The sequence below is a fragment of the Tyto alba genome, unplaced genomic scaffold, assembly GCF_018691265.1.
Source record: "Tyto alba isolate M040663 unplaced genomic scaffold, T.alba_DEE_v4.0 Super-Scaffold_8, whole genome shotgun sequence".
NCBI classification, from domain to species: Eukaryota; Metazoa; Chordata; class Aves; order Strigiformes; family Tytonidae; genus Tyto; species Tyto alba.
The window spans coordinates 19625868-19636151 of NW_024881329.1; the positions used below are offsets into that span (position 1 = coordinate 19625868).

General features: G+C 66.9%; 3 protein-coding genes across 9 annotated transcripts; 2 read left to right on the plus strand and 1 right to left on the minus strand.

Annotated features, from left to right (window-relative positions):
* Positions 1-1087: 1087 nt before the first annotated feature.
* On the plus strand, positions 1088-4645 carry RAB15 (RAB15, member RAS oncogene family). 5 transcript variants are annotated; one of them, XM_042785441.1, is made up of 7 exons: positions 1088-1295; positions 2583-2643; positions 2808-2868; positions 2993-3070; positions 3171-3260; positions 3938-4003; positions 4125-4645. In XM_042785441.1, exons 1-7 carry the CDS (start codon positions 1172-1174, stop codon positions 4278-4280), a joined length of 636 nt encoding a protein of 211 aa, XP_042641375.1. In that variant the 5' UTR covers positions 1088-1171; the 3' UTR covers positions 4281-4645. The 5 variants fall into 5 exon arrangements, with proteins under 5 accessions (XP_042641375.1, XP_042641371.1, XP_042641372.1 ...); XM_042785437.1 differs by lacking the exon at positions 1088-1295 and adding an exon at positions 1575-2234; XM_042785438.1 differs by lacking the exon at positions 1088-1295 and adding an exon at positions 1575-2234 and having other exon boundaries at positions 4158-4645.
* A 254-nt stretch (positions 4646-4899) lies between these two features.
* Positions 4900-6279, plus strand: GPX2 (glutathione peroxidase 2). 2 transcript variants are annotated; one of them, XM_042785436.1, is made up of 3 exons: positions 4900-5245; positions 5346-5680; positions 5781-6279. In XM_042785436.1, exons 2-3 carry the CDS (start codon positions 5456-5458, stop codon positions 6129-6131), a joined length of 576 nt encoding a protein of 191 aa, XP_042641370.1. In that variant the 5' UTR covers positions 4900-5245; positions 5346-5455; the 3' UTR covers positions 6132-6279. The 2 variants fall into 2 exon arrangements, with proteins under 2 accessions (XP_042641370.1, XP_032852355.2); XM_032996464.2 differs by having other exon boundaries at positions 4900-5680.
* Positions 6280-6870: 591 nt separating this feature from the next.
* On the minus strand, positions 6871-9080 carry CHURC1 (churchill domain containing 1). Of its 2 annotated transcripts, none has more exons than XM_042785455.1 (5): positions 8975-9080; positions 8756-8891; positions 7884-7954; positions 7239-7335; positions 6871-7114 (listed from the first exon to the last, which is right to left on the minus strand). In XM_042785455.1, the coding sequence occupies exons 1-4, from the start codon at positions 9011-9013 to the stop codon at positions 7243-7245; spliced, it is 339 nt and encodes a 112-aa protein (XP_042641389.1). In that variant the 5' UTR covers positions 9014-9080; the 3' UTR covers positions 6871-7114; positions 7239-7242. The 2 variants fall into 2 exon arrangements, with proteins under 2 accessions (XP_042641389.1, XP_042641388.1); XM_042785454.1 differs by having other exon boundaries at positions 6871-7113; positions 7226-7335.
* Between the last annotated feature and the right edge of the window lie 1204 nt (positions 9081-10284).

Below are 10284 nucleotides of genomic sequence, written 5' to 3' on the forward strand. Positions count from 1 at the left end.
GTGCTGCCCTGCACCCAGCACTGCATTGCACCCCCTGCACTGCACCCAGCACTGCACCCAGCACTGCACTTCACCCTGCACTGCACTGCACTGCACCCAGCACTGCACCGCACCCTGCACTGCATCCAGCACCCAGCACCCTGTGCTGCCCTGCACCCAGAACTGCACTGCACCCCCTGCACTGCACCCAACACTGCACCCAGCACCCACTGCAGCGTTGTCCCGGGCCCCCCCTGCCCCACTGCAGGTCTCTCAGCCCCGGGGTCACCCCGCTGTCCCCCGCTGCAGCCCCAGCTGCCCCCCCAGCCCCTCGGGGGGTCCCCCCGGGCCCTGTGTCCCCCTGAGCCCCCCACTGCAACCGTGTGTCCCCCACTCTCTTCTTGGGGGGGGGGGGGGGGGGTGTGTGTGTCCCTGGTTCCCCCCCCAGCCTCTTCCGGTGTCCCCCAGTGTGTCTCCCCCCCCGTCCCTGTTCCTCAGCCCATTCCCGACGCTCCCCACCCCCCTCATCTCCCCTCCTGGTACCCCAAATCACCGCCGGTGGCCCCCACCTCTGGTGTGTCTGTGTGTGTGTCGTCTCGTGTCCCCCCCCCCGGTACCCCGCACCATCCCCAGTGTCCCCCCCCGCTATGTGTGTGTGTCCATCCCCATTCACCCCAGCATCTCCCGGTACATCCCCCTCCCAGCATCCCCCCTCCCGCTACCCCAAACCATCCCAGGTGCCCCCCCCGGTGTGTCTGTGTGTCTCCCCCATTCCCCACAGCATCTCTCGGTACCTCACATCCTGCTCCCGGTACCCCAAACCATCCCCGGTGCCCCCCCCCCCCCCCCGGTGTGTCTGTGTCCTCCCGCCTCCCCACACCATCCCCCCACCTCCCTCTCCGTGCATCCCCGGTGCATCCCCTCCACTCCCCACAGTATCTCCTGGTAACCCGCATCCCCCTCCCGGTACCCCAACCCACCCCCCGGTGTGTCCCCCCGGTGCATCCTCCGCGTGTCTATGTGTCCCCCCCCTTCTCCTCTTTTCTCTCCCCCCCCACCCCCCCCCCCCCTCCATCCCCGGTGCCTCGCCCCCGCCCCGCGCCCCGCCCCGGTGCCAGCCCGGCGCGGCGGTGGCGGCGGCGCAGCTCTCCCGCCCCCGGTAACGGCGGCCCCGGCCCCGGCCCGGCCCGCCATGGCCAAGCAGTACGACGTGCTCTTCCGGCTGCTGCTGCTGGGGGACTCGGGCGTGGGCAAGACCTGCCTGCTCTGCCGGTTCACCGACAACCAGTTCCACCCCGCCCACATCTCCACCATCGGTACTACCGGCACCGGCAACCGGAGGCGGGGGGGGGGGAGAGCGGGGAGCAGCCGGCAGCAGTGGTACCGGGGAGCGGGGGAACGGCGGCGAGTAGCGGCTCCCGAGGGAAAATGAACAGGCGTGGGAACCGGGGGCACCGGGCAGGCACAGCACCAGGGAACGGGAAAACCGTGGGCACCGGGAAACCGGGAGTGATCTGGGAGCCGGAGCACCAGGGGAATGGGAAAGTGGGGGAAGCGGGGAGCAGTGGGCACCAGGGAATGGGGAGATTGGGGAACCGGGAGCACCGGACAGGCAGAGCATCGGGGAACGGGAAAACCGTGGGCACTGAGGAACTGGGAGCAGCAAGCAGGCACAGCACCGGGGAACGGGAAAACCGTGGGCACCGGGGAACCGGGAGCACCGGGCAAGCACAGCACTGGGGAACAGGGGAGCCGTGGGCACCGAGGAATGGGAAGAGCATGGATATGGGGGAACCGGGAGCGCCAGGCAGGCACAGCACCAGGGAACGGGAAAACCGTGGGCACCGGGAGCACCAAGCAGGCACAGCACCCGGGAGCTGTGGGCACCGGGGGAATAGGAAAAGCATGGATATGGGGGAACTGGGAGCACCGGGCAGGCAGAGCATCAGGGAACGGGAAAACGGTGGGAACCGGGCAGCTGTGGGCACCGGGAAACAGGAAAACCATGGGCACCAGGGAACTGGGAGACCAGGCAGGCACGACACCAGGGAAATGGGAAACTGGGGGAACTGGGCAGCTGTGGGCACCGGGCAATGGGAAGAGCGTGGATACGGGGGAACCGGGAGCACCAGGGAACTGGGAAACTGCGGGAACCGGGCAGCTGTGGGCACCGGGGAATGGGAAAATGGGTGGAACTGGGAGCACTGGGCAGGCACAGCACCGGGGAGCCGTGGGCACCGAGGAACGGGAAAACTGTGGGTGCTGGGGAAGCGGGAACATTTGGGAGCTGTGGGTGCTGGGGAATGGGAAAACCATGAACACTGAGCAACCGGGAAACTGGGGGTACCAGGGAATGGGGTGCACTGGGGAGCTCCAGCGCAGCAAAAGTGGGGGTACAGGGAGCACTGGGAGCACCTTCCAGCAGCGGGGGCTGGGATCAGCACCCGCACAGTGACCCAGCACCCGGGCCGCCTGCCAGGCCTGGCACCGGGCTGCTACCGGGGCAGCGGGCCAGGCTGGGGGGGTGTGGGGTGAGGGGACTGGGGAAGGGGGACAGGACACACCAGGGCACCCCCATAAATGCTTCCCCCCCCCCATCTCAGGCGTCGACTTCAAGATGAAGACCATCGAGGTGGACGGCATTAAGGTGCGGATACAGATCTGGTGAGTGCTGGTGCGAGGCCTGGGGGGGAGGATTTGGGGGTGGGGGGAGTGGGGTGGGTCTGAATCCTGTGACACCTCCCCCCCCACCTTAGCAGGGTGGGGGGCTGAGCCCTGATCAACTCGTACTGTGGGTGGCGGCGCTGACCCATTCTCCCTGGCTGCAGGGACACAGCAGGGCAGGAGCGGTACCAGACCATCACCAAGCAGTACTACCGGCGGGCACAGGTATGAATTGGGGGGGGGGGAAGAGGGATCCCCCCATCTTGGTGCATGGGAGAGGGAAAACTGAGGCACGGGGTGGGGGGTGAGGGGGGGGGCGTAAATGGCTGCCCCCCCTCTTCTCCTGCAGGGCATCTTCCTGGTGTACGACATCAGCAGTGAGCGTTCCTACCAGCACATCGTGAAGTGGGCCAGCGACGTGGATGAGGTGAGGGGTGCAGGGGTCTGGGAGGGTGTCATCGTGCCCCAACCCCCCCCACCAAGGTGTGGGGGGTGTCCCCTCACGCCGCCCCCCCTTCCCCCCCCAGTACGCGCCCGACGGCGTCCAGAAAATCCTTATCGGGAACAAGGCGGACGAGGAGCACAAGAGGCAAGTGGCCAAAGAGCAAGGGCTGCAGGTGAGCGGGGGCTGGCGTGTGCCCCCCTCCCCCGGGAGGGCAGGGTCCCCCCTCCCCTGCACCCCTAGGGTGGCCCAGGCCCGCCCCCCCCCCCGCACCCCCAGCATGTCCAGAGTCCCCCCTGGCCCCCCCTTGCACTCTCCAGGAACCCCAACAACCTTCCTGCAGCCCTGCTTGTGTCCGGGGATGCCCCCCAGCACCCCAAATATCCTCAGAGGCCCCCCTCCCACCCACCCCCCTACTTTTGCAGTCTCCTCTGTAGCCAGGGACCCCAACACCCCCCACAGCCCCCAGTGTGTCCAGTGACAACCCCCCCACAGCCTCCTGCACCCCCCAGTGACTCCAGGCACCCCCCCACAGTGCCTGTGCACCCCCAGGACTGCTCTTAAACCTTTTTGTACCCCCCTGGGGACCCTCATCCCAAACCCTCCCCCCCACCTCCAGCATGGCCAAGGACCCCCCCCAAAACACCCAGTAGCCCCCCCCAGGACCCCTGCACTCCAGTGTCCAGCCCTAGGGGATGCCTTTATGCCAGCCGTGCCCGCCCCCCAGTGCCACCACAGCTGTGCACATCCTGGCAGCGGGGTGGGGGGGGAAAATGGGGGCTGGGGGTGCTGGACCACCCTCCCCCCCCCCCCCCAAAATCACGGTGCTGCCGCCGGCCCCTCACCCTGCAGCTGGCCAGGGAGTACGGGATGGATTTCTACGAGACCAGCGCCTGCAGCAACCTGAACATCAAGGAGGTGCGGGGAGGGGGGACACACAAACACACACACACACACAATTTGGGGGGGGATGGGGGTCGGGGGGGGGGGTCCCCCAGCTCACAGATACGCCCCCCCCCCCCCACCTCCTCTCCCACAGTCCTTCACGCGGCTGACGGAGCTGGTGCTGCAGGCGCATCGCAAGGAGCTGGAGGGGCTGCGGGGCCCCCCCCGCACCCCCACCCTGGCCCGCTTGGATGAGGATGAGCAGCAGCCCCTGGGGAGCGAGGACAACCCCAAAGCCTGCTGGTGTTGAAGCCTGGGGGGGCCGCCCCTTAACCCCCCCCCACCCCCAGGCTGTGTTGGGGGGGGGGGAGGGGAGGGGCACAGCAGGTGCAGGATTGGGGCAGCCCCGATGGGGGGGGGGGTGGGGGGAGGAGGGTGGCAGGAGCCTGGTGGCAACCCAGGACATACACACCCCCCCACCCCGAGGAGGGTGGGGGGACAGGCAGGTGTTATGGGGGTGCCCCCCACCCATCCTGGCACCCACACTCCCCCTCAGTGGGGGGGTGGGGGGGGTGGGGGTGTGTCACAGGCGCTGTGTGCCCAACCCTCCCCCCCTTACCCCCCCCCATTTTACACACACGTGCAATTTGCAGAATAAAGGTGATGTTGGAGGTAGCCAGTGGCTCATATGCTACCTTGGAGGGGTGGGTGTGTGTGTGTGTGCAGGAGGGGGGGACTGTGGGCACGCTGCTGTGCTGCACCCCACGGGAGCCGCCCCCCCCCCCTCCCCCAGCGCGTGGGGCAACGTGCCACAGGCAGAGCCGTGCCGCAGCAACCCGAGCGGTTATCAATAATTGAGGCTGCTCCGGGGCTGCCGGGACGGTGTCCCCTTTCCAGGCTGGGGAGGGGAACGGGTCCGGTGGGGCACCGGTCAAACGGCGTGGTGGGAGGCAACGGGATGGCCGCTGGCACTGGGACCAGTGGGCGCCAGGACTGGGGGGACAGCAGCAGGCACCGGGACGGCGAGCACAGGAAGCCCCAATGCCAAAACAGCACTGGGGAAAAACTGTGGGGCACCCGCTCGCTCTCCCCATTTCCCACCTTGGTGTGAGTCGCCCTGTGCAGCTCCACCTCCCGGAGTCCCGTTATTTCCATCCCAGCCCTCGCGGATGGCCCGTGCAGGGCTGGAGGTGCCAAGCCTCCCCCCCCCCAGCATCCCACACCTCGAGGGTATGGGGAAGAGCAGCCGTGCCACACCATGAATTATTGAGGCAGGTAGGAGCAGCACCTTGGCCCCACACCCTCCCCTGCCTCTTCCTTCCCCCCCCCCCCGGGTGGGTGCCAGCGGGTGGGGACGGCTCCGGTTTCTGCCAAGTCACGGCAGGGCGAAGAGACCTTTGGAACCGGCGCATCACGTGGGGCACCAGGCAGCCCTTAAGGCACCCCGACGGGCGCACGGGGGAAGGCAGACGCTCGCCCGCAGCCATGACCATCCCCATCGCCAAGTCCTTCTACGACCTGAGTGCCACCTCCTTGCTGGGGGAGAAGGTGGACTTCAACGTTTTCCGGGGCCGCGTGGTCCTCATCGAGAACGTGGCGTCCCTCTGAGGCACCACGGTGCGGGATTACACCCAGCTCAACATGCTCCAAACCCGCTATCCCCGCCGGTTGGTCGTGCTGGGCTTCCCCTGCAATCAATTTGGCTACCAGGTAAGTCGCCGACAAGCCGCGGCAGTGCCCAGCCCTGGGTGCGAGGAGAAAAAAGGGGGGAAACATGGCACAACCCGGGCTTTTTCCTTCCCCGCCGCAGGAGAACGGCACCAACGAGGAGATCCTCAACAGCCTGAAGCATGTGCGGCCGGGGGGCGGCTTTGAGCCCAACTTCACCCTCTTCCAAAAGTGCCAGGTGAACGGGCACGACACCCACCCCGTCTTCGCCTACCTGAAAGCTCACTTGCCCGCGCCGGCCGACGAGGCGGCCCACCTGATGGCCGAGCCCCGCTTCCTCACCTGGAGCCCCATTCGACGCTCTGACATCTCCTGGAACTTCGAGAAGTTTTTGGTGGGTCCCGAAGGGGAACCTTTCCGGCGCTACAGCCCCCGCACGCCCACCGCCCAGCTGGAGCCCGATATCCAGCGTCTCCTCAAACTGGCCAAGTAGGGCCGGCTCCGGCATCCCCCTCGCCCCCAGGACAGCCCCAGCTCTCCGCCGGGTGACAGCCCCCTCTGAAAATGCCACGGGGAGGGGGCTCGATGCGGGCAGAAGGCTGGGGCAATCGGGGCGGCGCGGGCTGGCGGCAATAAATGAGCCGGAGGGAGCGTGCCCGCGTCCGTGTGGTTTTGGGGAGGGCTGGGGGGCACACTGCTAGGGATGAGCCGTGGGGTGGGAAGGAGGGAGGCAGCCCCAGGGTGCTGGATCCAGGAACTGGTCGTGCAGGGATAGAGCAGGTGCCAGGCCAGCAGCACCCAGCTCCCCACGGGTGTTGCCGGGGCTGGGTGCCAGCAGTGGCACTCCCACCCCAGGGGAGGGATTTTTGGGAACAGGCATCACCCCCCCCCCCCCCCGCCCGGCTCCCTTCTCTGGCAGGGCTGGGTTACACAGCCCAGGGAAATGGGCCCTGAGGGCAGGGCGGGGAGGTGGGGTGGGACTCCACACAGCTCCCGAGAGACCTAGAACAATTCAGTCACTTCTCAGCAGGGTTTGGGAGAGCGCAGTGAGCAGAGCGGGCTCGGGGATGCGGGGAAGAGCCAAATCTGCTACAGGAGGAGGAATCCCACAGGGTTTTGGGAAGAAACCCCCCCCCATCCCCTCCATTGGGCCCCACCACCCTACCCCAGCGATGGGGAGCGCAGGGGGCTGAAGCCCACCCCCCAAAGCGCTCCCGCCTGCACCACCGAGCTGTAACACATCACATTTATTGCCCCCACACACGTGGGCTCCTGAGGCAGGATGGGACAGGCATCCTTTCGGACCCCTTTTTGGGGTGATGAGATGCTGGACCCCCTTCATGTCTTCAGCACACAGTGGAGGGGCTCAGGCTGTGGTGTTCCACCCCGTCCCCACAGCGGGGATCAGGGCTGCAGGGCTGAGCCACTGCCGGGAGCGCGGGAGCATCCGGCATCAGGCATCCACCACATCCAGGCTGGAGGTTTGGAGAAGAGACACCCATAAGGGTTCCCAGGGACAGCCCGGTGCCGCCGTCCCGTGTGGCAGGGAGTGGGGAGGGAGGTCCTGGGGCACCCAGGGACACGCACCGGGATACAAAGCGGCTTTAGAAGAGCGGGGTCATCTGGCGAGGGTCGTCGGGAAGGATGCTGATGGAGTCCTCCGCCCGGCCGCAGAGCAGGCACAGCATGGTGTACTCCTGCAGTGGGACAGAACAAAGCAGGGGGGGGGGAGCTGCCATAGCCGTGCTTTGCTGCAGCCCCACTCCGGGCACAGCCAGGGAAACCCGAGCCGGTGCCGGCACCCGATCCTCGATTGCAATCAGACCTGGGGGGGATCTCATTTCGTCCCCCAGGACAAGCCTCCACCGCCTCTCCCAAGCCCATTTTCCAGTGTTTAGCTGCTGAATAGGAAATGTGCCAGGGAGGAGGGCTGGGAGAGCCGCTGGCCCCATGCAGGGGCTGTGTGAGAGGCCAGAGGTGAGCTGGGCAACCCACCCTCAAAGCAGGGGCTCCAGGTAGCCCTGAGCACAGGGATGTGGCTCTGAAAACGTCAAGCCCAGCTACAAGGATTGAAGTGGCCTGGCTCCCTCCTGCGGCTGCCAGGGCAGACGGGAATCAGCCAGGCTGGGGTTTGGAAATTTGGAGGTGGAGGATCAGCTCAGGGCTCAGCTTTGGCGGGGGTTTCTGAAGGGGGAGAGGGGCTGTACAAGGAGGGGAAGAGGCGGAGTTTGCCCCCGGGGGGTACCTGGTAGTCATCCACCACACTGAAGGTGTACTCGTGTCGTGCGATCAGGTGGTGGCAGTTCTTGCAGAGGTCTGTGGAGGAGAGGGGATGCGGTTGCTCCCAGCCCTGGCACTGCTAGCCCGGGGGTCTCCCCCCTAAAATCCCCTCAGTCCCTTGGGGACAAGTCCCCATCCTCTCTGCCAGCTCTCATTCCCTGGGGCACTGACCCCCCACCCCCACCCCCTGAGCATCAAACCCCCCAACTCCCCCCTCCACACCCCTAACCACCAGCAGCTCACTGACACCCCCACCCTGTCCCCAAGCCTTAAGATCCCCTCTGGACATCACCTCCCCCGCCCCTGCCCCCCCAGGACCATTAATCACTTCCCCCCTCCAAGTATCAGGCCCCCAAATCCTCCCTCCTCAAATGAACCCTCTCACTGCCCCCCAAATCCTCCCTCCCCAAATTAACCCTCTCACTGCCTCACCCACTCAGACCCCAAATCCTCCCTCCCACAGCCCCCAAACCCTCCCTCCTCAAATTAACCCTCTCACTGCCCCCCAAATCATCCCTCTCACAGGCCCCCCCCACCCACAGCCCCCAAATCCTACCTCCCCAAATGAACCCTCTCACTGCCCCCCAGCCCCCGAATTCTCCCTCCCCAAATGATCCCTCAGTGCCCCCCAAATCCTCCTTCCCCAAATTAACCCCTTCGCTGCCCCCAAATTATCCCTCTCACAGGCCCCCCACATCCTCCCTCCCCAAGTTAACCCTCTAACCCCCCAAATCCTCCCTCCCCAAATTAACCCCCTTACAGGCCCCACACACACACAGCCCCCAAATCCTCCCCCCCCAAACGAACCCTCCCACAGCCCCCCCGCCCCGGGCGCACGGTCGTAGGTGACGATCTCGTCCCCGCCATGCAGGCCGGCGGCCCGATTGCCGAGCAGCACGAAGTCCCGGCGCCCGCACTGCGCGCACCCCACGAAGTTGAGGAGGAAGGAGCCGCCCTCCAGGCAGGTGGTGCCCTAAGGGCGGCAAGGCGGGGCTGGAACTGGAACCGGCACCGGCACCGGCACCGGCCCCCCCGGGCCCGGCGCCCGCGGCCTACCCGCTCCGGGTACTCCGTGCCCACGCACGCCCCGCACATCGCCCCGCCGCCGCCACGCAGATCTCGCGAGGCTTCCGAGGAGAGGCGGGGCTTAGCGGAGGGGGTGTGGTAGTGGTGGTGATAGCCCCGCCTTGTGGGCGGGGATGGGGTAAAATAAATATGGGCGTGGCTTGGTGTGGGGAGGGCGGGGTTTGGGTTGGGGTGGGCGTGGCTTGATCGTGGAGAGTGTGTGGATGTGTGGGGCTTGGGCCAGGGTAGGCGGGGTTTGAGTGTGGAGAGTGTGGGCGTGGGCGGGGCTTGGGTGGGGAAGGCGGTGATTGAGCGTGGAGAGCCTATATATGGGCGGTGCGTGAGCTGAGGGCGTGGCTTGAGCGTGGAGCATGTATAGATGGGCGGGGGCTTGTGTCGGGGAGGGCGTGGCTTGGTCTGGGGGGCGGTTCTTGGGCGTTGGTAATGTTATAGATATGGGCGGGGCTTGGTGTAGAGAGGGCGTGGCTTGAGTGTGGGGCGTGTATGTGTGGGCGGTGCTTGGACTGGGGCGGGCGTGGCTTGGGGTGTGTATTTAGGCAGGACTTGGGGTGGGGTGGGGCTTAGGCTGAGGGGTGGGGCCAGCGGCAGCCCCCTCCGGGGGCAGAGTTAAGGGGAGGTGGGTGCGGGCTGGGGCGGCCCCAGCTTCCCCGGGACCCGTCACCGGCATTGTGGTTCCCCCAGCCCCGGGCTGGGCCTCGGGGGCAGCACCTCGGGCAAGGCGGGGTGGCTGGGATGGGGCTTGGAGCCGGTCCCTGCAGCCCCCCTCAGGGTTAGAGGAGACAGCATGGAGTTGAGGAGGGGCTGGGGGCAAGCAGGGGTACTTATGGGGGGACACCTGGCAGTAACGGGAGGGTACTTAGGACTAGCTGGAGGATCCCCAGGGCTAGTGGGGGGTCACCCAGGTCTGACTGCGAGGGTGCCTGGTGCTAGTGGGGGGTCACCCAGGGCTAGCTGAGAAGGTGCCTGGGGCTAGTGGGGGGTCACCCAGGGCTAGCTGAGAGGGTGCCTGAGGCTAGTGGGGGGGTCACCCAGGGCTAGCTGAGGGTATGCCTGGGAGTAGCTGAGGGACCCCTAGGGCTAGCCAGGAGCATCTGGGGCTAGCCAGGGCTACTCAAGGGGAGCTAGTGGGGGGAGAGGCAGGGCTAGTAGGGGACACCCAAGCCTGGCTGGGGGATGCCCAAGGCTAACTGCGGTGCACCCTGGGCTAGTTGGGGGACGGCTGGCGGCTGGGGGGGGGGGGGGGAGGAGGAGGAGGGGGGGGAGGCAGCCCGAGTTACCGG

Bases quoted from the DNA above. Each gene is read 5' to 3' on its own strand.
- RAB15 (XM_042785437.1), top strand. From the start codon at position 1,748: ATGGGAAGAGCATGGATATGGGGGAACCGGGAGCGCCAGGCAGGCACA. The intron at 2,235-2,582 runs GTGGGTGCTGGG...CCCCCATCTCAG, and splicing joins CACCGAGGAACGGGAAAACT to GCGTCGACTTCAAGATGAAG. The intron at 3,261-3,937 runs GTGAGCGGGGGC...CTCACCCTGCAG, and splicing joins CCAAAGAGCAAGGGCTGCAG to CTGGCCAGGGAGTACGGGAT.
- CHURC1 (XM_042785455.1), bottom strand. From the start codon at position 9,013: ATGTGCGGGGCGTGCGTGGGCACGGAGTACCCGGAGCGG. The intron at 8,892-8,974 runs GTAGGCCGCGGG...TGCCGCCCTTAG, and splicing joins GCACGGAGTACCCGGAGCGG to GGCACCACCTGCCTGGAGGG. The intron at 7,955-8,755 runs GTGCGCCCGGGG...TCTCCTCCACAG, and splicing joins CGAGATCGTCACCTACGACC to ACCTCTGCAAGAACTGCCAC.